The 25,560-nt window shown below is 42.6% G+C and overlaps 1 protein-coding gene across 4 annotated transcripts; it reads left to right on the top strand.

Moving 5' to 3' along the window:
• The first annotated feature begins 838 nt into the window (after positions 1-838).
• On the top strand, positions 839-24,633 carry LOC121627353 (serine/threonine kinase 11 interacting protein). 4 transcript variants are annotated; one of them, XM_041966214.1, is made up of 27 exons: positions 839-986; positions 1,244-1,311; positions 2,030-2,232; positions 2,616-2,690; positions 2,849-2,944; positions 3,115-3,222; positions 3,317-3,388; positions 3,503-3,632; positions 4,079-4,182; positions 4,293-4,382; positions 4,499-4,540; positions 4,685-4,852; positions 4,958-5,039; positions 5,232-5,732; positions 5,815-6,035; positions 6,322-6,432; positions 7,128-7,365; positions 9,966-10,123; positions 10,224-10,479; positions 12,812-12,921; positions 14,521-14,618; positions 15,860-16,041; positions 19,734-19,818; positions 21,127-21,209; positions 22,323-22,549; positions 23,382-23,551; positions 23,841-24,633. In XM_041966214.1, exons 2-26 carry the CDS (start codon positions 1,245-1,247, stop codon positions 23,520-23,522), a joined length of 3,648 nt encoding a protein of 1,215 aa, XP_041822148.1. In that variant the 5' UTR covers positions 839-986; position 1,244; the 3' UTR covers positions 23,523-23,551; positions 23,841-24,633. The 4 variants fall into 4 exon arrangements, with proteins under 4 accessions (XP_041822148.1, XP_041822149.1, XP_041822150.1 ...); XM_041966215.1 differs by having other exon boundaries at positions 10,227-10,479; positions 23,382-24,633; XM_041966216.1 differs by having other exon boundaries at positions 15,863-16,041; positions 23,382-24,633.
• Positions 24,634-25,560: the final 927 nt, after the last annotated feature.

The following is a 25,560-nucleotide window of genomic DNA, read 5'->3' as shown; positions in this document are numbered from 1 at the left end:
TCAGGTTGGTCGATTTGACAGCTGGCATCTATGAAAACCTCAGCCACCACGAAGCCTGTGCCGTACTACTTGGGTCTGAAAGGCTGTGAAGCACAAATGGTCTAGTATTGGCCTCTGGATCCATACAGTCCAGGTGTGTGTGTGTGTGTGTGTGTATATATATATATATATATATATATATATATATATATAGATATAGATATAGATATATAGATAGATAGATAGAGAGAGAGAGAGAGAGAGAGAGAGACACACAAAAATCCTGTCATTAAAACCAGGATCATGCTTGACACTTTTCTAAAGTCAGAATGGTTCGATTCAGGGTCTTTGCTACCTGGAGTGAGGACTTTATTTAACCGTTTTACTGCCCTCATGGTGACATGCGTGTGCATATGTGTTGTGTCTGGGATCCTTGCTTAAGTGCGCCACCCTGTGGCCACCTGCAGCACTTTATCAAGAGCACGACCATCGAACCCAAAATGAAAAAGCAGCACAGAAATAAATTAATTTACTGTCATTTTGAGATTGAGCTCATATAAAAGTTTCATGTAAATTCTATGGCCATACATGATCTAACATGAGATAACATTTGTCTAGCGGTTTTTTGAGTCAGGAAAATTTAGTTTAGTTAATTTACATCAATGTTTTTGTTCTCCAAGTAGAGGATAATGAAGTTTTAGTTGTAGGAAACGATAAAGGAAAATTTGGACAGCAGTAATTTCAATTTTTTTCATAATTTTGCCAATACAGGGAGGGGAAATTCATTTGAGCGAGCGTCCTTTTTTGGTATATCGAGGCCACCGTAGGGGCTTTAGGCAGTTGTCATGTGACGAAAAAAACGTCAACAGCACTGTGCACTGTATTATGAAACTAATTACCACTGAAATGTCGTTTTTCCTCATGTCCAAGAATGAACATGTTTTAGCACTGACCTCTCGAAGTAAAGTTTTATGTTAGCTATCTATTTTCTGGCCGTCATTGCTCAGGTATGTCGTTTTTAGCTTAGCTACCAGGAAATTGTTAAGCTAGTTTACCATAGCTCAGCGAACGCTAGCTGCAGCAAGTGCAGCGGTTTGAATGCTAATGTTAGCAAACGTTGCAATAAATGTTTTGACAGATACGAGTAATTACAACAGCTTGTTAAGTTGTCATATAAGGGTGATATGTGAGCTGTTGAATTGGGAAATTAGATTTTATTTCTGCTAATATGATGTGCTAACATGGCTGGTTTGCAACGTTTCAGGATGGCTGCATCTCACAGTGGCCAATCCTCCCTTGTTCAAAGCTTGGCCACACTCCTCCGAAATGATGGTATGTTGCACTGTGATAAACAGACTCTCGTTATACCCCATGTGTAGATAAGTACCGAATCAGTCTGGATCACAAAAGGGCCGTGTCAAGTGAATTAGACTGCTTGTCAGCCCGCACAGTTCAACGAAAACAATAACAGGGTGTTCCATGTCAGTGGGTGTATTCACTCAGACAGGCACTTATTAAGGCAATGTGAGCTACAGACTATCCAGATTTCCTTTGTGGGAAAACCTGATAGTGGAAAGTCTTTGTAGGCCTGCCTCTGAAATGTCCCTGTGCTTTGGTTCTGCTTGGATGCTGCTCAGAAACACCTGATCAGAAAAGGATTTATCTGATATGTACAAGTGATGCTGTTGTCGGAACTGTCAGCAAACACCCAGGGCTTCATTAAATGATACAAGATTAAATGATAAGCTCATAATGTCCCCCTTAACACTGACACCAGCTATGAGTGTAACATCCTGGATTTTGCCAAAGTTGTGATCACTATCTGTAATCTTGTAGTTCATGTGAAAAAAATGCATGAAATTCCTGCCCTTTGTCTGCACTGAGTTTTTTAGAGCCGCAATGTTTGTCCAGGACTATTTTTGTCTCTGACATACTTCTCCACGTGATTTCATTTTCCTCCCCACCTGTCCACCATGTGTGCAATAGACAACACTTAGTTTGATCTTAAAATTTGGACGCTAGATTAAATGTTACAACTCTCAACCTCCAGGCGACTTGGTGCTGGATGGCAGCAGCACACTGACCTTGCCGGCGGCCAGCCTGCTGCAGCTCACAAGGCTGTTTGAGCAGTACTTGCTGTCCAGGAGCCAGCAGCATGGGTTCCTTGCGCTGCCCTCCCACCCTGCCGACACCGCTTCACTGCTACAGCTGCAGTTCCTGTTTGACATCCTGCAGAAGACCATCTCCCTCAAGGTGAGCTGGGGCCGCTCAAATTGGGTCAGGTGGTCTCAAAGTGGAAGTGACCTGTCTTTACCTTTAAAAAGTTCTCTTCGTCAAATTTTCTTGAGTGGACATTTGAAGCTTTTGTAAGATTTTGGAGTTGTTTCATTGGGTCCAGGATCTACAAAATGTGATCAGGCTTTCTCCAGGAGGCATGTTCTGACAAGTAAAAAGCCTAAAAAAATTATATTACCTTTCATGTGAGTTATCATATCCTGAACCCACATTAATGTCTTACTTTTGCAAAGAATTGTGTTTGTTGACTGGTGCAAACAGTGGTGACAGTTGCTTCCATCCATTTCCTTACACCCCTGCGGGAGTTCTTATTTCTGAATTGTATTCATTTTTAAATGCAGCTCATCAACCCGCCAGGGGTGAGACTTCAGTCTGTGGTGAAAATCTTCCCATTCAAGTCTTTGAAGTGTTTGGAGGTAAAGTATGAACCCTGACTATCTTCATTCCTTCATTCTTCCTCAGTCTGTGATATTCATCCCAGTTTTTTCCTCAACTTTCACTAGCCTTTCTCTGTTCTTTCCGTCCTGAAAACATGAACATTGTGTCTTTTTTTTTTGTCTCTTTTGCTGACCAGCTGAAGCGAATCCCTCCACACTGTCTAGAGGGACTTAGAGGGGTTTACTCGCAGTTAGAGGTCTTCACATGTTCAAAGAGCCTCAGCTCTCTGGAGGTACTCTCCTTCTGCAATGCATTGCTCAGGAAGCATCAATGAGTGCACGTATGGTATGTCTAGCTATAAAAAAAGGTCAAGGCCGAAGTGATATATATATATGTGTGTGTGTGTGTGTGTGTGTGTGTGTGTGTGTGTGTGTGTGTGTGTGTGTGTGTGTGTGTGTGTAGGAGCTGCTCTCCTTGTGTGGAGGTGACCTGAGCTCTGCACTGCCTTGGCTGGAACTGCACACCCTCAACTTTAGCTACAACTCCATTGTCTGCCTTGACCAGTCACTCGTGAGACAAACACACACAGAGATGCATCATTTGTGACTTATTAGCTGATTTTATCTTCACCTGACTTCAACCATCTCTTCTCCTTCTTCTGTAGAGTTTACTGAATGTCCTGAAGTCTTTAGATTTAAGCCATAACAAGATTCAGGAATGTGCTGAATTTCTCAAGGTTTCTGTTTAATTATAATTCCACTTTATTTAAAAATATATCTTCGTCTTTTCCTGCTCGTGACCCCTTGTTCTGCTTCTGTCTATGTCCCCTGTCCCCATTGTTGTTTCTCAGCCCTTGAGTGAACTTGAGCACTTGAACCTGGGCTACAACTGCCTGCAGAGGGCGCCAACGCTGGGCCTGAGTGCCAGGGCCAAACTCCTCACACTCAACCTCAGGAATAATGAACTGGAGACTATAAATGGTAAAGTAGACTCACATAACTTGCTCTTTTAATCACAGACAATCAGTCACTCGTCAGATCAGAGTCGTCAGTCAATCCTCTCACAGAGCTTCGAGACGATTGAGGCAGCGACACCAAAGAAAAAACAGGAAGCTGATCATTGCGCAGACACACAAACTCATATCTGTTATGACCTGGCTGACTTCCTCTGACTGTGACCCCCACCTGCCACTGTTTTGGAAGTCCTTCTGTTTGTCTTGGATATTGTTTATCATCATGCAGTGAAGCCTTCGATAACCTTACACCTGCCTGTTTATTATGTCTGTTTGGATGAGAGGGGGGAATAGCGTGCGAATCAAATATTTGAGCTACGGCCTTCTTTTTGTCTCATGAGCACATGTTGTTTATGTTCTCGATATCATGTCTGAGAGTCTTTTCCTGCATTGCTGTGCTGTTTGATCAAACAGGTGTTGAGCAGTTGTCTTCACTCCAGCACTTGGACTTGGCTTACAACCTCTTGTTGGAACACTCCCAGCTGGCTCCTCTCTCCCTGCTGCACTGCCTCAGCACAGTAAGAAAGCACATGCACGCACGTAAAGGCTCCAGCATATCATGTTATGAACACATGTATTTTCTTTAGGTATGTGTGAAACATGTGTAAAATGTTACGTCTTCTTTTAGCTGAATCTGGAGGGCAACCCTCTGTACTTCCAGAAGACCCACCGCAACTGCACCGTCCGACATCTCTCCCCAAAGGCTGCAAACCTTAAAGTGAGTAATAATTCTAGCTTGACGTCTATACCACTTAGAAAAACTTTAAGAAAAAATGTGGTATGGCATGTTTTTCCTTCGCATAACCAATGTTCCTTTTTTGTTTTTTTTTCCAGCTCAAACTTGATGGTACTCCACTGTCCTCATCTGAGTTATCAGTAAGGCTCTCAGTTGATATATGATCATCCCACTGCAGCCAACTGCTGCTGTTTTTGGACAAATAACTGTATATATTACATGATAATACATAATAATTTGTATCATAAATTTCTCATCTAAGTTAATAATGATCTTTTCTGCAGGTTCTGCCAAAACCAGGCCAGCTGATCGTCCAGTTACAGACTTCACCTCCAGTTGCCATGCAACCAGAACGCAGTAACCAGGAAGTGTCAAGCGGTGCTGGGGAGCTTAGTGACAGCGTGTCAGTTCCTGAAGTGGGAGTGTCACACATTCGGAAGAAGAAATCCAGGGTACAAAAATTACTGCCCCTCAGTGTTTAAAATGGTTATGGAGTCTTTCTCTGTAATGTATCTGGAGTGGTGAATACTGACAAACTGAACCATTTTCTGTTTCAGAGTAAGGTCAAAGTGCGGAGGGCCAGCATATCCGAGCCCAGTGATACAGATTATGGACCCAGGCTGCTTTCGTCCACACCGGGTGGGTTTTGAAAGCATGTCTGTCCGATGTGATTCGATATTTTTATATGATATATTCTGTATTCTAAAATCACCCTTTTTTCTCCCAAATGTTTGTGGCTTTGTTTGTTATGTTGGTGACTGAGATTAAAGCTGTTTCAGGTGTTAAAGAAGTATATGAAACATAAATGTTTGTATTTTATTTCTCCACTAGACATTGTCCTTCCCCACCAGCAGGAGATTGAGCGCATGTCCAACTTCAGAGAGCAGCTGGGTGAGGATTGGCTGAGATACCAACATCATCTAGACGGACCTTCCCCCTCTACCATCACCACTGCCAACACCAACCAGCCAACCCTTCACCGTCAACCCCTCCTTAACGGCCTCAAGACTACGCCATGTTCCTCCACCAGCCCAGGGCATCAGCCATCTCAACCATCCCTGGAGGTCCCAGAGGTCCTCCCCTCACCGCTGCTCTCATCTGAGCCCAGACTGGAGATGTCCGATGTGGATGCAGACCACGAAACAGAGTCTACCCTACAGTGGCCAGGTCAGAGCTCTCAACAGACAGAGTCCACCTTGGAGGACAGCATGGTGGATGGCCCGTTGAGCCAGGGAGTGGTGAGCTCACCAAGGCCAAGTCCGGAGTCCCAGAGGTCAGCTGGAGCAGAGAGCGTAGACACCAAAGAGGAAGAAGAGGAGGAGGATCTGGGAGGTAGGGTCGTCAAAAAGTAGTATAGCATCAAAATCTACTACAAATATTTGCTCTTCTGATCTTCTTCTCTGGTTTTTATTAGTGGACCTGTGCCACCCCTTACTTGTGGGTGTCTTATCCGAAAAAGAAGAGGAAGACAGCGAGAGACATGGGGAGCGGAAGACGAGGAGGAAGGAGGTGTTCCTGCGGATCAAACAGGGCCTGCTGCTGGAGGTGGACATGCAGCGCGGCCAGGAGAGATGCCGCCTGGAGCTCAGCAGCCTGGCTCAGGTGGAGACCACAGAAGCTGCCTGGACCCGAGGGGTGAGAGCATATAAAGCAGGGGTTACACAAGCAGGATAATTAATAATAAATCTGTAGTCCTTGGCCCTCAGATGAAATACAGTAAAAATAATCATAAACATGCACAGAAGAAAATGTCAAAAAGTAAAAATTTTAAAATCAAGCAAGAGATAAAAGGATCGTTAATTTGTTAATTTGTCTGTTTTCTTTGCCCCCGATTATAATAATGCTATAATTCTGAATATAATATACTGCAATGAAACGAAAAATGTTTCAACAAGTCATTAATTTGAGTTGTTCCCTTCAGGAGACAGAAGAGATGCTGCCAGCTGTCGAGCTTCAGTTCGACTACATCAGCAGGGAGAAACAGAGGAGACGCTACGTCCTGCTAGACGATGACCCACGGCAGGCACTGCAGGTTAATAACACACACACACACACACACACACACACACTTGAGTCTTGTTGTCCAGGAAGTATTCGACTGATCAGAAGAAATATAGGAGAGCTTGTATGATGACAAGCAAGCACCCTGAGATTTTCATCTATATGCACATACCTGATCGCTGACATCGTATGCATCCTGTACATGTCTGGTCATGCCTTTGTTTTTCAAATGCGACGTCAGCATCCAGCAGCACACTCTGTACTGTGTTTACTACCCTGTTAACGACTATGGTCACATTGTGCAACACCGACTCTGTGCCAGATAGAATTTTAACACAGAAAGCCAATACCAATTCCAGTATATGATTCCCACTGCCCCCCAAATTTCAGGGACTTAACAATTATATGTTATAAATAGACACATAGCTGAAGTATAAAGTATAAAACCCCCAAAAGCACCTTGAGCTTGTCCTAGTGATATGCCTTAGTCCGATATGATGATTTTTTAAATATATCCCATCAACTTTTGCTGCCTTTGAGAAGCTCAGTACAGCTCCTGTAGTTGCTCGTGTGCAGCTGCTTTCTGTGCATTTTCTTCCATGATCAAATCATCCTCATCTCAGCTGATCAGCTTTGGCGGAATGTGGTTCCTCCCGTTTGTCGTTCATAAATTCACTGTTCTGTCTTGCTCATGATGTAAAAACGTGACCTTTTTCCGCTGACCAGGCTCTGACTGACGTGCTGTCACATGTGACGGACGAGAACCTGCGGCGTGACTCTGAGCTCCGACCCAGCTGTGTTCGCCTGCAGTGCCTTCGCTGCAGGTCAGAGTTCACGCAGCAGGGAGAGGGCGGTGAGGAGGTGGCAGCGTTGAGAGCGAGGGGGAGAGGGGCTGCCATGCTCCCAGAAGGTGAGGAAGAAAAGGATGAAGAGGAGCAGACAGAGTGTGATGATGACAGCAAAGGTGAGAGCGATGAAAGAGAGCATTTACAATAGCCTCCTAACACTTAGACAAATGGAAACCCAATTATTGCCAATGTTTTCTCTTTTGAAACTTGAGTTCATTTCATATTTGTGAAAGTCACCTGCAATTTTTTATTTCCTGTCTTTGTTTGCATTTTGTGTTTATTTTGTGGGGTCAGTGCCTCTTGATCAGTGGAAAAACTGCAAAGAAAAGTAAACAAAAAGCGCAATAAAAAGCAGGAATGCAAATAAGGGGTTAAAACAATCACTGACCAGATGTTGAAAAGCATCTTGAAATAGAGTCAAATCTGCGTTTGACCGTAAAAAAAATGCCAGCTCATCGCTAAAAAAGTTGCCCAAGCAATGCTAAACTAAATGTTTGGCTTTGGTTTAGATCTGAATCTGTCAACCTTAGATGTCAAAGAATCCCACACACACACACACACACACACACACACACACACACACACACACACACACACACACCACAGCCTTGACTCTGATTCATCCCTCAAACTGAGTCACGCACAGTCTCAGATGAGTCACGCTCCAGCTTCACTTACTTTAGACCACCCTAAAAAGATGAAGCACTACATGCATTTTAGGTTTTCCCCTCATAACAACTGCTTTCACACTAATGTGGTCAGTTTCAGCCAGTTTGTTGTTGAACATTAAAGATAAGCGAGAAAAGAAGATCACTCATTTCACCTGCCACGTTGTCTCATGATAAAAAAAAAAAAAAAAAGGAAGAAGAAAGTTTATCATTTGACGTCAAAGCACTTCATGACTCCTCCTCAGCTACTGGGCTCCCATTGGTAGCCTGCATATTTTCCCAAAACAAATTTTTGGTTCCAGATGGGCTCGAGTGAAGCATCCCAGGACTTATCTCCTCTCTTTTATTGCCAAGCGGCCTTCTCCGCTGAGTTCCCACCTCTATAATCAGCAGCAGACAGATAGTACCCTTTCGCTCCAGCAGCCGCCTCCCAGCATTTTGACCAAACCTGACATTAAGACCTGCCCCGGCACGCACAGACTGCACACAGGCTTTGTTCAACAGATGTTTTGGGGTTGTCTTGGAACTGTGCTCCTTTGTTAGTGTGCTTAGTCTGCTGCTCCGATGAAATTTCAGGCAATAAATACCTTTTTCAGCTGCACGTGTCTGAGCTTAGATACTTGTTTGCCTGTGGGTAACAGAAATACATGCCCTGCAGATACAAAAAATGCATTGTAGGTCATTTGGTTGTCAGAATCATTGAGCTGGCCTGTCATGTTCTGGAGTAGACATAGACACAGATGATATAGTTTAAAAATGCAACCCTTGTATTTTTTTACTTTTATTTTAGTTCCACACAGTATAATAATAGGATTAACATTTTATTTTTACTTGAAAAACTAAGCTATCAACATTCAAACCATCCTTTAAAGCCTGTCAGCTCCTTTACGAAACCTTAAACTAGCAGTTAAATAGTCATAACATTTAAGTAAATATCTCAATCAAAATTATTACAGGTTGCCACACTGTTTTTTGTAATTATTGCAATATACATTTTTATTGCAGTAACCTGTTAAGTCCATGAGGGGGAGTGCTACTTGACAGGAAAACAAAAAAAGGTGTTCAACAACTGCCGTTTTGGCAACCACTGTGTTCGCCATAAACTCTGTGTTCAACGTCAAACATCACTTCCTGTATCTTCACAAGTTCCCACTTCCTACTACTACATGATAACTTAAGACTTCACACAGGCCGTCATTTGGTCAACAGGATACGCTGCAACAAGTACAAAAATTGCATTTACAGTCCTCAGGTTGAGTCTTGTGACCTCATTTTGTCAACAACAAAACACAACACAAGTCATAACATATGAATCAGAGAGAGGCTGTGTTCTTCAATGCAATGTGTCAGGAACTCATTGATGAACTGATTAAATTTTGGTGGTCAAAGGTCACTGTGACACCACAAAACGTATTTATGGCCATAATTCAATAATTCAAACATTAATTTTGGCAAATTTTTACACTGATATCTCATAGGATAAATGATGCGGTGATGACGTTTGATATCCAAAAGGTCAAAGGTCAGCTTCACTGTGACATCATAATGTTCTGCAGAAACACTTTTCTGCTCATTATTTAGCACCATTACTCAAAAACAGGAGGCAGATTGTGACCATATTTCACATTTGGTGACACTAATCTTTGGCGTCCACCTTGAAACTGTGCTGATTATATCGACCTTTTGAAAATGTGTGTGAAGCATCAATGTTTTACATGTTTTGTTGCTTCTTTGCAGCAACATCCATATTTGAAGCACTGTAGTTCTCATTGGTTCTGCTGATATTGATCTTCAGGTGATTGTTGTTGCACCTTGTGATGAAGCTCTAGCAGTCGTCTGTACTCCTCTGGAAAAACAGTCTCAAGTGACAACAGCATGTTTCTCACTGGAAATTATTCACTGGCATGTCAATACCTAATGCCTTTTAATAAATTCTTTCAAAGTCTTCACTACATATACTGTGTGAGTCAGGACAAACATGTATGATGCCGACAACAGCAAGTTGATATGTCTATTTTTAGTGTTTCTGTTTTTTTTGTTATTTTCAGAAAACATTAATATTTGTCCAGAATGCGGTAGCGATCATGTGGTCCAGCTGGCCAGCCAATCAACTCCCTACAGTAGTACGCCCATCCATCGCTCACCGAGGCCAGACAGTGGGGACGAGCATCTCGACATAACCCAGAGCACTCAGGGCGCCAACAAGGTAGGTCGTTCTGAACAGTAAAACACTGTCTCCTCTGTCTGTTTTTCCTTTTGTCCTGGAATATATTTCTCATCATTTCTGTGTTTCATCTTGATTATAGCAGGATGATTACACAGATGGCAGTATTAGCAGTAGCCCCATCCTGGAAACTGCCACCACAACAGAGGATCCCACCTTCGTCACTGCCCAGGGAAGCTCCTTCTTCACCACGGGAGGTCAGGCTGATACCTCCAGCCTCTCTTACAACACAGACAGCCAAAGTAAAGAGGACCTGGCAGGGAGCTACCACTACACCACTACAGGTGCTATACCACCTGAAGTCCAAGCACAACCTGCAGGAAGATCCACTCAGAGTGGTGAGTTTTTACGATTTGCAGGTTTTAAGAGATCGAAAAAGAACATTCCTCAGTCAGTTTCCTCAAAAAAGGTTGTTGAAGATATTAAAAAGTCTTACATTTACCTCTTCAATATTTACCTTATTTTTGGTTAATCTATCCATCCATTATGTGCTGCATATCACTGGGAATTATTGTTTTGTTCTGCTGGGATGTGCTAGAAAAATGTCAGACTTTTAAGATGTCTTAAAACACCTTAAATTTAACTGCAAAGACATTGTTTTTCGGGCTGAAACTGAAGCTATTTTCAGCATTTTTAAAGCCATACAGTGGTTCCAAACTGCTCCCACCCCAGGGTCCTTTACACATCAAGTCAGGGCCGACACACAGACCGGCTTAACACCCATCAGTGTATTTCCATCTGTATATTCTGCCTGTCAGTGGATTTAATTCCAGGACGTTCTTACTGTGAGGAAACAGAGGTAACTGCAGTGTTGCCCTTCAGTTTTAATTCACAAAAAGAAAACGAAAATGGATTGCAGCAGGAGAGTAAAAGTTACTGAAACTATTTCTACAGGATAAATAAGCCTGATTAGTACAGCAGCTGCAGTGCTGAAAATAATCAAGAGAAGAAATGTGGGAAATGGTACTTGAAAATAACAGCACGACTCAATGTTTTTCTTACATAGCTGACCTGAACTGTCAGAAAAAAGTGAAAAATCCCCCAAATAGGTTCTCTGAGCCTAACGTGACATCTTCAGGAAACCCAGAGATTTTTCATTTACAGCGATAAATAAAACAGAAAAGCAGCAAATCCTTTAGAAGGTGGAACCAACAAACCGACAACTCAAACAGCCAGTGGATTCGATTAGAACACAAATCTTGTCAGCCGTGCTCTTTCTACATCCAAAATAACATTGGGATGTTGGCAGGACAGAGGTTTACTGGAGGAAAGCCCAAACAGCAGTAAAATATAAATGCTATCTTATTACTTGATGTGAATTCTACATTTCAGATGGTCATTGTAAAACACATCAACTGTGGCATGTGGTATAAACTGTTTATGTCGGCCGCGTTGCCCCCCGGAGATGAATTCAAGTCTTAATTGAAAGTGAGCAGAGATGGGAAGCATTTGGATCTAGTGAATATTGTGTGGCGCAGAAATCCTTCGCCCTGTGTCTCTGTGATAGCATCCGGTTTCTCCCACATATGTCTACCATTTTTAGATGAACCACATGTGCAACAAGACAGATTGGAATCATTACTGGAAGTGATGGGAGAGGAATGAAAGCCTTTAAGAGAGGGAGGGCTGAGTCGTAATAATAGGTTTCTGTATCTTTTCCTTTTTTGTAATGCTGTCGCTGCAGTGCCAATACCATGTAATCCGTCCCTCTGAACCGCAGTCTCACACTGGAGACAACTCATCTTCATCCTCAAGCACTGACACTGAATATAGTGTCTTTTTTTGGTGACACAGTGCACCCATTGTTGTGGAGCAGGAGCCTTATTTTTTCCTTTTCCTGAAGAAGTGCTTTGTTTTCTGAAGACAAATCAACCCGTGTGTGTGCATGTGTGTTTGTGTGTATGTGCACACACCTTTCACCTCTCCAAACATTGTCTGAAGGTTCAAAGGCTTTTTCAGTCCGATCACTGTTTGCGCTCCCTTCAAATGAAAGACGTTGGGTTTGTTTTGGCCTCTGCAGGTTCGAGCCCTGTCATTTATGAGTAGCTGTAACCATTCATCAATGTGCAAGTCGCCTCCATCGCTGTTCTTTGGTAGACTTTTTGCTCTTTTTTCTGCATAATGGCTCTTGGCTAATGCTACTGTAGCAGAATCTGGCGAAGATTGCGTAAAAACCAAGAAATATGGAAGTCTTCACATTGCTGCCAGGAAACTCTAGCTTAAAAAGAGTTTTTTAAGTTTAATGCTGACGCTTCTATATGACCTACATAAACAAACAGGAGCATCAGTGTGAAGACTGGCTATTTGCTTTCCATGTTTGTCAGTGGGTCTGAGTCCCTGTGAAATCAGATGAAACTTTACTTTTCTCAACAAAATCGCTGTTATCAAGTGACACTGTTAGTTGTAGGCTTACATGTAAACTTTGCATACATGAATGCTACCATCATGATATTACACTTATTAATCTGACATTGCCACAAACAGATATGTTGCCTCATGTCTACGCATCCTGCAAACAGCTGTGTTTAAAAAAGCAAAAGAAGCACTACAGCTTTCATCCACAGGGGGCGCCAAATTCAACACAAAATGAAATAATAGTTACTTTAATGCAAGATCTAATTTGTGGGATTAGATAGAGGAGACAAAAACCAACTGTCTATGTGTCTGCAGATGATTTGGACCTCCTATCTGAGGACTATGAGGTGGTGGACCATCGGCTGCAGCTTTTCCTGGATGTGGAGGTCTTCGAGGAGGAAGAGGAGCTTCACTCTTTCCTAAGGGTATGTAAAACAGATTAAACAAACAAGACATAATGTCTTAATTTGTGAGCTTGAGAGGTGCTGGTCGGTACATTTTGTTACCTTCTGGCAGAGGCAGGCTATCTGTTTCCTCCTGTTTCCAGCCTTTATGCTAAGCTAAGCTTACCAAGAAATCAGGTTTTTCCCTCTGAGCCTCATTAAGCCAGCCAGAAATTCAGTAATCTTTCATGTAAAATAAGCAAAACTCCTCTCACGCAGGCAGAAGATAATGTATTCATGTCAGACTTTATTGTGCACAGTAAGAAGCAGATTGACAAAATAGGTTTTCAGGGCCTTTAAATCTTTACTGGAGCTAATATTAAGGCAGGAAACAGCATTATTGCCAAACTCTGCTGTTTAAGCAGATTTTTGCCAATGACTGAGGCCTGTGACAGATCTCTCAAATTTAGCAGTGCAATGTTTTTATGTTGCTGTTATTGTTTCTTCCGTGATTGCGGTTTTAAAAAGTTCTCTAGCACGTCTCCCTGTCGGCCAAAAGACTCCAGCTTAATGGGTGGTGACAACTTTAAGACCTACAGCACTTTAGCTGCGGTTTCATCTCAGTCAACCAAGATGAACGCAGTCAGTAAATCTCCCGGGAGCCCGTTCAACCCCGATCTTCTTCTTTTGAAGCTTCGTCGACTGGCCCCGCTGTCAATCAGCATTCTCTGAGACCTTTTTAATATGCAGTGGATCCTGGGAGCTCCACAGATCAGCAGGCTATTGCTTTTCTCTGTCAGACACCTGGACGAGGAGCACAGAGCAGAACAGGGCCAAGCGCACCACAGCTGGAAACAGGAGGTGCTGCTCCATTCATCTCAGTTATGTTTATTTATCCAGTGACAGGGGCTGCTCGCTCTTTCACTTGTGCTTGTACTTCTTGTGCTGTTTTAGAGGAAATGAAGCATGACCCAGGTCTAGAGGTTTGATTTTAAACCCCCAAAGAGCTGGAAAACTGGTGTCAGCTGAGAATATGGTTGTTGAAGTTCCTCTCCGTTCAAAAATATGTTTGTTTTTTTTCTTCTTGTTCCTGCAGTTGGATGTTTGAGCTTCACAGTGCAGCATGATTTGTGTGCAGAGATTGACACTAGAGGGATGTTATCACAGTCATGTGCTGAAAGCGTGAAGTTCCTATGAGCTCTCTGAAAATAAGGATTGGGCCGACAAGCATGATTTGTGACATCACGAGTAGTTTGGAAGCCAATCCTGGTCCGATATGCATTTTACACAAGTGTGATGTGGACACTGGACTTCACAGTTGAGGAGGAAACACCTGTTGTCCAGCAGTTCAGTTTATATTTATAGATTCTGGATTTCTATTAAATGAGGAGTAGATGGTAATTGAGCTATATCTTGAAAAGAACATATCAGAAATACATAATTATTCAAATAGAGCAATTTATATACATGTTAAAACATGTGTGGAGGGGAACTTTAGTTGTTCAGTACTGAATTTACAGCCTTTGATGCTTATTCTGCTGCAATACTGAATCTGTTTTGCAATTTTTGAGAAAACATCATTCCAGACAGTGAGCGTTTTCCTGCTTGATGCCTTGTCTCCCTTTTTCTGTGTCCCTTCAGATGTCAGCTGTCAAATTTGGGGAGCCAGGGGAGGTTCCCTGTCTGTTGGTGGTTTCAAACCAGCGAATCTATTTCGTGGAAATGACATCGGAAACCCAGTCAGTGGAGCAACTTTACAGGACAGAGAGTGTTTTTTTAAGTACCCAATTGCAAGAGTGCACAAATTCATTTCACATTTCTTGCACTGCATGACACTGCGCACTTGCAGTATTGTATATTTTGTGCCATAATTACTGTATATATTCATCTTTTGTAATTTATTTGTCGCCATTTTTTGCTTTGATGGAAAGGAAAAAGAAAACATGTAGTAGAGAGTCATCATAGTTTTAAACAAAAATGGTTAAGTGTGCAAAATATTCAATCCAGTTTTGTCACTTATGCAGCCCAAAATCACAAAATCACACAAATACAGTATTCAACAGCTTCTGTTCTTAGATTTGTAGATGGAAAACTTCCAAAACCCTTAGTGGGGAAAATACGCACATAATAATTCAATATGTGCCACATATGCAGAGGAAGCAGAGTACATAAAATCGGAAATATTTCAGATAAGGATGTCAAGCAACTTCAAGCAGGTGGACCTCAACCAAAGAGTGTTTTTTAGGACGACTTCAAAGGAAACAGAGACAAAAGATTAAATAAATGAATCCTTAAATGGGATTAAGTTGGAGTAGAAAGTAGAAAGCTAGGTCGGGGAGATATTGACGCAACACATTCCAATTTATCAAAAGAGTAATCAAATCCTGCTGGTGTGGACAGCGATTCAAAAGAGGGCGCCACGCTGCAGTGAACAATTATGACTTCTAACGCGGGTGTGCAGTTCCACACCGTTCATTTAGGATGTGGATTACATTGCATAACCTGCCCAGGTTTCTGGGTCACATCTTGAGAACACATTGACCTTGCAGTGTCTGTGGACCGTGGAGTCTTTTCTCCCTCCGCTAGTTTTAGCCCCTTTGTTATTTTTCTGTCCTCCGTCACACAAAGCTTTTCTTCCCTCATCAAAACAAGATCGATTGCCCTCAGACGTGAGCCAGTGCTGTGACGGCTCTGGCAAAGTGACTGCGATTTAGACCAAAGGAACTCGCTCCTCTCGTGCGAGGTGCAGTGCAAGAAACTAGAATTTTGACCTTCTATCTTCAACCTTGAAAAATTAGCTCTTGCGTGAGTTATTACCATGATTGTACTGAGTAAACTTTGGCTTTAACAAACACATTTTTAAAGTGTTGGTCTGGCAGTCACACTTCCAAATGTCAGAGATCAAGTAAACCATTTAATTCATCTCACCGTGACTGCACATTTTCTGCACTTTTTGATGCCTAGCATTGTTTCCTCCCAGCAGAGGCCAGCTCTCTGATTGGCTGCAGAAGAGGGACAGCCACCCAATCATGGAGCTCAGCTACCTGGAGGTGGGACTAGCCTCCCAGAGCATCCACATGGAGTTTGGAGACGGCGGCGTGGCCTACACCCTCCTCGTGAGGGACAGTTTACGCTGCAAACGCTTCTTTGGCCTCTTGACAGGTAAAAGGAAACTCTGCCAAGCAAAGTGGAAAATGGTTTCAGTTTAACGTATGGAAAAACACATAAAAGGAAGGCTTATTTTCTGAATGTAGTTAGAGAGAGAAACTCCCTGACCTCGCTCTCTCTGTATTTACTGGTTACACTGGTTTCAGCACTTTCCTCAGGGGGATTTGAGGGAAGATGTCGCAAAATAGACCGTGGACTAATTTAGATTTAGGAGAAGTTGCTGTTGAACCCCTGAGGCAGGTATTAGAACAGCATGTTCCTGTCACGGGCATTGTACCACAGAAACCCAACCGACTCCCCTCACAAACTAATACTGTACCATATGTGGCTTCGTGACGCAAACTTCAGCCCCGTCCCCCTCTGTTCTGGGTTCACACAGTCTGAGCACATCCTGCCCAGACCAGCTTGTCTGCGAGGGAGGACCAGCGGCTGAGAGGAAAACCTTTTATTAGGCGGGGGCTCCTGCTCAGGCCTGGAATGTCTGGAAAAATATGGAAAATGAATTTGACAATAGCCAGCCCCTAAACGTGTGGCGAAAACAGGAAAACTTCTTGGCACATATTGGAAAAGTATTGCTCCTCAGTCCTAGTGCACATAATTCTACATTCCTACTTTTTCAATAGATTTTGTTCCCCTTTTATTTCATTTCATTTTATTTTTCCTTTGTCTAACCAGGTAAAAGTCTTGTTAAGATCAAAGTCTCTTTTAGAAAACAGACCTGACCCAAAAGGCAGCATAAAAAATATTGTTAAAAATACATGAATACAAACAACTTACACATATTACAAGTTCTGATTAATAAACAGGTTCAAGTCTACATAACCGCATCATTATTAAATAAAATACTTGAATTCAGTAATCAGCTACATCAAGTCCATCGCTGACTTTTTGCGTGCATTTTCCAACACAAACTTTTCTTCTTTTTTTTTTAAATCTCTCTCCTCGTTCCTCTCGCTTCCCCTCTGTCCTCTGAGAGCCTTTTCTTTCTGTCTAATTTTATAAACAACATCATTTAGTGCCTTGTATTCTCCGTGGCCGAAAATGATTCCAGATTGCTTTCCGGAAGACCGCGGAGGTTGTCCAAGAGCAGACGAGCGAAAAACACGAGCGAAGGTTTGTTGTAACCTTCCAGGTGCGTCCTAAAAAAGAAGCCTGAAAATCTGACGCTTCTGTTGTAGAAATCAGTGTTAAGGTGCCAAATACCGACACGTAAAGTATGTGATGTTTATATTTAAAGATAACTATGTTGCTGTTGTGGCAAACTTTCTTTCCCTGATGCCAAATTAACCCCAAAACAGCTGTTGTAATATTCTGTCCGAAGACTTACGGAAAAGCTTAACCATAACAAACCCTGTCGATCGTCCAAGCTGGCTCCCATCATGTGGACAAAGCTGAAAACCACAACTGGAATGACGAAGGACTCGCTGGCTGGAAGAGAGCGAGAGAAAGGATGTGGTTATAACTGGGACAGTTTTCTGGATCTGTGAAGCAAACCGAGTCTGATACAGCTTTATTGAAACATGAGAGATAACACGAGACCTCTGGAATCTGCAGCCAAAACGAGAGTCTGCTGCTGATCTTCAGTTTTTGTTGGCCAGTTGTTGTTCTCTCACACGGAGGAATTTGTCAGTTTGTGTGGTTGTACTCAAACTGCGTTAGAGGAGATTTGAATGATGGGTGCATTAGCCGAGCGAGCTCAGTGTGAGGCAGAGAGAATGTGGTTTAGGATGAAATTAATCAAAGATCTAATCTGCACCGATTTCACAGCGTCCCGTCTCAGCTGTCCCACATATCAGACAGTGGTTTGTATTTGATTTCATGTGAGAAGCATCAGGGACATTGGCGTTGGTGGTGGAGGCAGCCAAAGAGTCTGGGACTGAAACCAGAGGAAGCAGGAATCCTGACAAAGACCAGAGCACCAACCAAAGCCCGTCCTTCCTAACGCGCCCCGCCCGTCACCTTTGCTTATTGCCGATTGCGATCTTGGATGGCACCTCGCTAAAGCCGTCCCCGCGAACACATTATTTGATCTTTGGGTTGGTCTGACACTCGCTGGTTCTCCTCAACACATTCAAATGTTCCGCCAAGCAATGCGAGAGACTGCAAAAAGCGGTCGAGCCGTCTTGTCATTTTTGTCCAAAAAATTTTGAGGCAAACTGAAAATCCTTGCTGGCTTTTTATTGGATATTTAACTTAAAAAAAAGGAGAGATTAAAAGACTGAAAACAGAACTAAACCTGATGGAAACTGACATTTCTGTGTTTTGCAGAGTGTTTAAAAACAAAGCAGAGACATGACAGAGAACAGGGCAAGAGCGGTAACTTTTCCGTCCAACAGCAACACTCTTTGATGAAGAATTCACAGCATTTTAACAACAGTTTAAGATTTTACAGCCAAATCTTTAGAGAAGAAAAAGAGAGACTTTTGCAGAAGTGGTTGGTCAAGTATGAAGACTGCATTGGGCTGGTGTTGATTTCTATATCTTAAGTATGGGCACTAACATTTAGGCCTCACTCCTGAGAATATCTGTTTGTCAAGCTTGTGACCCAGGTGAATAAATGACTCTGATACCTTGCACCTTCTTCATAAGATGAACCGGGTTTGTCTCCACTTAACCCATTATTGTCCTCTTTGTCCCCGACTCCTCCTCACTGCCCCTTTAAACCCTTTTGAAGTCCGCCTTTTCAAACTTGACTGTGGAGCCACACTGCAGATATCCTCTCTCCCCTGCATTGTTGTCACGCTCAATGACACGCTACAATTCGTCGATGTGAGCGTGACCCAGCGCATTGTGTTCCCAACATTTTCTCACCCACCGGTTCTATGGAGCTGAAATCTTACACCTGCAACCAGAGACCTTTTGGCTTTCTTATTGGAGCTACAATAGCAGAAGAAGAGGTCTCAGATCAAGTTTGGCTTTTGTGCCGAGGCCTCTTTTCCATGAATATTTGGGTGTGACTTTTTCAGGCTACTGTAGCTTTTCTGTGTCTTTTCCAAGTTCGAGGAAGTGTGTTTTTTCTCTCTGACACCTGCATCGTTTTCAGAATGAATCTCGGAAATTTGCATTAATTCTTGGTGCTGAATCATCATCTAATTCTTCTTAGTCTTCCTTGTGTTGTTTAGTTTTGAGATATTACCATCAAAGCCTCTCCAAGACCCAAGCTGACACCTTCAGAGTGCTCCCTTTGTTCAACCAAAATCCAAAACCCAAAGCTGCAAATGTCAAATGTTTATTATCTCCAGCAGACGTAAACCTGGAGGGGATCGTGTGTTTGGTTGTGTGTGTCTGTCTGCAGCTAATCTCTCATACTACTTGACTCATCAGCCTTATATCTGTTGTGAACATTTATGACTGAACACTGGCCTCAGATTATTCCTGGTGGAGATCGCCACTCTACTGAGTCATCTCCTCTTGATTAGAAATTCAGTGATTGTCACTGTTGGTGATTAATTATTCAAATAATCAACTAATTGTTTAAGTCTTAAGTTAAAGGCAGCCGGACTGGCTTCAGTTTCTTGAAGACAAACAATGTATGTCTAGTTATTTCTCCAGTTAACTGAAGGAGCCTTTTTAAGGAGGAAAAACATCTTCAAGAATCTGAAGTCCAGATGCTTTGACTTCTACACCTGAATGACTTCGCAGGCCTGTTTTGACTTTGGTGCTTTTGTTTGCTTTGACTTCTCCAGGAATTGTGCGTGAGATGGCCCACAAATCAGACAGCAAGCTGAAGTCCATCTCGACCACCAGACTCAGCCCTCAGCACCATCTCTGGTACCCTCCACGCAGCCTCGACACCTCCTTTATCGAGGGAAGGAAGCATCAGATGCAGTCAGAGAATGGCGGACGTCTTAGATTTTTTTTTGTTTAGGTGCCGAAAGATGTGGTCCAAACAGCGTTGTGCACATTAGTGTGTGCGGTCGGGAGGTGCAAGTTAAAGGAAGTTATGGCAGTCGGAGTTCTAACACTTTCTGACACATCTTTAGTTGATTACAATCATTTTTTTTAGACTTCATTTTGTCAAGCTGCACCACTAAATTAGCTGGTAAACCACATCTTAATTTGTAGCATGTGTTGCGCTACAAATCCTGAAGCATGCATGTCATGTTGTGTCACCTCCAGTAGTTGTTCTGCAGTCTTTTTGTCTTTTTTTTTTATTGTATGTTTTTTTTTTCCCCCAAAACAAAAGATAGTAGCACTTTAGGTTCTCATTGAAAAGGAATGTGGTTATCTCAACAAGTGTTTTTTCAGAGAAGGAAGTGAGCAAGCGCTTCTCACGAACAAGTGCAAAATGGGCAAAAAAAACGTGAGAAATCGAACATTTTAAGAATACAGACGTCAAGTAAAGAGCAGCTTTCCTCAAGCTAGAATTAGGAAATAAAAAATGGTGCATTTTCTTGAAGAGTAGGTTAGCATTTCCATGTTCCTAGCGCTCATTGATACAACCCTGATGTATAACGTTGGGACTTGGGATTTGCTCATCCTTTTTGACATAATCCTGAATTGAAGACAGTACAAAGACCATATATTTAATGTTTGACCTCCTCAGCTTCATTGATTTTTGTAAATATCTGCTTATTCTGAATTTGATTCAGATTTCAAACAAGTAGGGACAGGAGCAACTAAAGACAGTAAGGAAAGTTGTGGAACACTCCAAAAACACCTGTTCGGATCATTCCACAGGTTGACTGGTGACAGCTGATAGTATCATGATTTTTTTTTTAGCATCACAATCAACTTAGATTTGTCATTTGTCCTCAGGCCACAGACTCCACAGCACAATAATCAAAAGCTAAGAACAAATCAAAGCAGCCCCTTCGTGTGTTTGCGAGGCAGCTAACTAGTCTCGGAACGCGCTCAGTGTTTTTCCAATCCAAGACCTGTCAGCTGTTATTATGTCAATTATCCCCTTTGCTTCACAGTCGTGTGAAATTCACCCTGTGATGCTGAAGTGCTTCCATGTGAGACAGTACCTGCCAGCCACAAGCCACCACAACACTGTTATCTTTTGGAAAACAGCGTCTGTGCTCAGCAGCCAGTTGAAGTGTGATATGATGTGTTTCATTTCTTTTGATCTCTTAGGCCTCTAGTGTGTGAAGACATCCAGGCAGATGTGGAGGATGGCCAGCTGCAGTTTTTCTACATTCTGGCTTTTGTCCTGCAAGGTGACACATTCACTTACTCTGCAAAAAAATACTTGATTCTCCAACATTTTCTTTTTAATACCAGCGGAGGGATCGGCTCTTACCTGCATTTTTTCCATCAAACTCTACGTCTTCACTTGTTAGTAGAAAGATGAGATTTCAAGACTCAACATGTCAAAAAAAAATGACTTCTGAAGATGCAAAGAGCAGTGCTGTTAACTCTAATTACTGAATGTGGCACCATCCTGTCGCCTTCCTTTCTGGATTCACACTGGTGCTGTTTATGTATAAATGCAACTAAAGATATTTCTCATTTGTGTTTAGCTTACAATGAAAACAAAACAAGTAGAAGAAGCCAGATCAAAAAACACTCCAGCAGGACTAAAGCCAAGAGTTACTGCCGCAGTAAAAGCCCTCATAATATTCCTGCGATCCCAGAAATAAAAAGAAGTGCCAGGAAAATATGCTAAATGGGAGAAATAATAAGAAAATGGATACAAGGTTTTATTTCCTTCGAGATAAAACCAGATAATGGCAGGAAGAGGGAAATGTGGACGAGTGGATGTGATTTGTGGAGGAGCAGCTGACGTGAGGCGCCTGTCAGAGATCCATGACAGCAAACCTTTTCCATGAAACGAGGCAGAAAGCTGTTGTTTGAGACTGACTGAGTGACAGGCGACTGTATCGGTATGCATGTGGTCCGTGCATGTGTGCCGGTGCCACAGGATGCTGCTTCGCTGTCTGTGCTCCAGCAGACACATTTAAAGCCAAGGTAGCTGCAGGCTACACACAGCTGTGCACTGTCTGTGGAATTTCAAGTGCCATAGTTTGAGCGTGCCTCGATCTGCCTGTTCCCCAAGCTTGCTCCTCTGAAAAGTTTTCTGACTTGAAAAAGAATGCCAAAACTTGCCTTTGGAGCAGAAAGGTGCTTTGTAAAGCTTGAAATCTGTGACCCAAGGCTGTTAGCTATAGTACAAAATTCAAAATACTTGAAAACCACTTTATTTTGATCTAATCTATATGATCCAAGAGGGCAAAGGCAAAGAAAACCAGGAAAAATCAGGAAAAACATCACACATTGAGTGCATCTTTGACCATTTAAATGAGTTAAAACTGCTCATATTTTGCTGTCAGAGGACATTTGGACGCCCTTGACAGTCTTGGCAACCCGGGAAACCCTCTACCTGCTCAAAGAGGACCACCAGTGGAGGAAAAGCTCCATCAGCCTGGCAGCGAATGAAAACAAAGAACCCAGCAGCGGGAGCGTCACGGTTTTAGAAACACTGCCAATCAGCTGCGTGAGCTCCGTCCACCTGTGGCCTTCAGATCAGTGCAGGATGGATATCAGGCTTTACGATGAGGCGAGTATCCAGTGGTGTTTGGGATATGGTTGTTACATGTACCGAGATCTGATGCTGTGTGCTTCTGTTTCTTCTGCTGCACTTCAAAAACATCCATATCCAGCTGCCACTTCAACTTCAACAGAAAGGCCAGGACAGAAAGAATAATGAGAGTGTATAACTGTATCAGAGTTGGTAGGTGGAAACACACAATGATTTGTATTTTGCTGAAATTTCCAAAAATTACATATAATCTGGAGGGTTTTAACTGAATCCTACCTTTAGATAAATGTATGCTGAACTGCATTATGTGCAGCAGAAATAGATAGAAAGACGAAAACAAGTAGTTCAGTTCAGGTGTTCAGTTAAATACACCATGAGACACAAAATCCACAAAAGAAATTTGTAATTTAGTTTCAGTCAGCAGAAATGAATCTGCATATGAAGTCTGGTATTTGGGGTAGCTGTAAGCCCCTGAATAAAACTGTAAAAACTGGCCTTTATAGAGCCATGTTTGTTGATCGGTCCCATATGTGCATACAGTCATTACAGAAGAACACTAAGCTGACTGATTCCTCTCCTTTTTCCTCTTTTCACCGTGATCTGCAAACACGAGCGCACAGTTTATTTACTTGTCGCTGCAGAGACGAAGTTCACTGAAATCAAACGCAGTCAAAAAAATGATCATTGGCCAAAGTGCATGTTTTTAATGACGCGATGTGACACGTGCACACGCTCATTCTGCAGCGGCCTGTTGCAGTATTCAAGCCGATGTGTTGTCAAGTTGAATTTTCTTGGTGATTAACTGCTTTAATTTTCACCATTTCTCTCCATGTTGTGTGTTCCCCCGCAGACTGTGAAACAGGAGAGGACGTGGTGTGTGCGCTCGGAGAGCTCGGAGCTCCTCCAGGGTCTTCTGGCCTGGGTCAGAGCGCAGTGGGAGGCCATGTTCGGAGTAAAACTGCACACAAGCCTGCAAGACAAAGCAGCATAATGGGGGCAGGGCATGAAGACAGAAAAAAGGTTACAGGCTGTGTATGTGTGTGTGTGTTTGGTGAGCATGAATCTGCGTGTTGGTACAGGGAAATGTTTAGTGAGCGTGAGCGTCTTTATTTTCTCTCCGCACAGTCTGCACTCAGCCTGCTCCCATTACGCCCATTGCTTTCGTCGTCTTATTAAGCCAAAAGCTTTGGAAGTGATTGCACTCATTCATGTGGCACACAAGCCTATAAAAGCACCGGTTGCATAATTTTTCCCTCCAGATACCAACTTTCCTGCAGCTGAAATGGAGTGTGCCTTGTTTGTATTTCAGCTGCCATGTGTTCCTGGTGGTATGCACCTTAATGCATCTTGTAATGCCCTTCGATCACTGGAGCATCGAGCTGATATGGAGCAGATTTGGGAACTAAGAGGGCATTAAGTTGGGGAGAAGAAATGTGGACAGAGCCCTTCCTCGCCGTCTTAGGGTGCATTGAGTTGTGACATCACGCGCTCAACACGAGGCAGGGGGCGCCACTGAAAGGCCAAGGCTCAAAACACTGTCATCAAGGGTCACCTCACACCTTCTCCCCCCCAATTAGGGTCTTATGATGTGTCTGCACCGTGTCATGTGAACCTTAAAGGATACCAGAAGTGCAAATCTGCAGAAATCCTGTGAGCCTCTCAGAGATGAACAGTAGCAGTTTGTTTCTTTAAAACCTGGGAACAGATGTCTGTTTTGTTCATTTGTAACCTGAGTGTATTTTTGTTTATGTTTTGATGGAGGAAACGTCTGTTCGGCACTGTCATCAAGCACAAGCGCAGCGGATTTACATTCCAGAGTCTGTCAGCTAAATCAGTTGATTATATATGGGCCTAAAATGTAATCCAGAACGTCTGCAGCTGTGTGCATCATGTACACAGCTTTCGCTAAATATTCTCATCATTCACAGATGCAACGAAGAGCGAAATGAACTGCGCACTGTTAATTTAGATTAACCAACGTAACTTATTTCTTTGTTAGCATTTTTTCATTGTGGGCTGATGCAAAAAAAAGTATTTTATTTTTGTATAATACAAAAAAACATCTGATGTATGATGTGTGATTATAAAAGTGTTCAGTTGTGCATTTGTGTGGTTTCTTTTTCAGAAACTTAAACAGTCGCACATTGATTTTGACCTTGTGAAAGAATCTTCACTTGTTCCTGTTTCAAATTTGCTGGACTTTTCTGACATTTTCTTGAACACGCTCGTGTAGAAATTATTCAAATCTCACAAGTCAAGTGTGGGCATGTGCAAAGATCTAAACGAGCATGTTTTGCAACCTGATTCCACCTCTAACCACAAAAATGCATTTCAAGAATTGTGCACGTTCCACAACAGAATGGCACCAAAAATGGTCACCCATATCAGCAGAAGTATGTGATTTTATTTAACAGCCTGTCCTTCTAAATTCCTGTTAATCCCACTGGTCTCATGAGGCAGACCACACCAGTGGAAGCCTGACCTGAAATGTTGCAAAGGTGTTTCGCCATATCACCCTAAAAGTAATTAAGTACACTAAGAGGCTGATTGATGTGTTTACATGTCTGAGAATTTTGTAACTACAAATGGAAAGGTTTCACCCGAAGATGTCCACATATCACTTGTGTCAGCTATTTGTCGGCCCTGTAGAAAATGACTCATGTCTGTGAGTCAGTGACGGGTGATTGGTCACTCCTCTCTTTCTGGTGAGCACACTTCGAACGAAGCGTCTCCACTTATAAGACTGGAATCAAGGATATTCTCTGCAAAAAGGCAACTAAAGCAAACTCAAACTCAGCATTTCTGCTTCATTGGGTCAGCTTAATCGCTACATTATTTGTGGCCGCAGTTAAAAGCGGCAGCAGCGTAGGAATGCTAAAAATCTGCAGAAGAAGTCACAGAGGTTTGATGATTGGACCAAACCCGAGGCCTTTTGGTTGCTCAGCGTTCTTTTTGCCACTCAACGCCAAACTGCCAATCTCACCCCTCTGAGCAAATCTCCTTTGAGTCTGGGCTCAGCTGTGTAAAGG

This window comes from Chelmon rostratus, chromosome 24, assembly GCF_017976325.1.
Source record: "Chelmon rostratus isolate fCheRos1 chromosome 24, fCheRos1.pri, whole genome shotgun sequence".
Classification (NCBI taxonomy): Eukaryota; Metazoa; Chordata; class Actinopteri; order Chaetodontiformes; family Chaetodontidae; genus Chelmon; species Chelmon rostratus.
The sequence above is the reverse complement of the archived record's forward strand: the minus strand, read 5'-3'. Positions and strand labels throughout refer to the sequence as shown.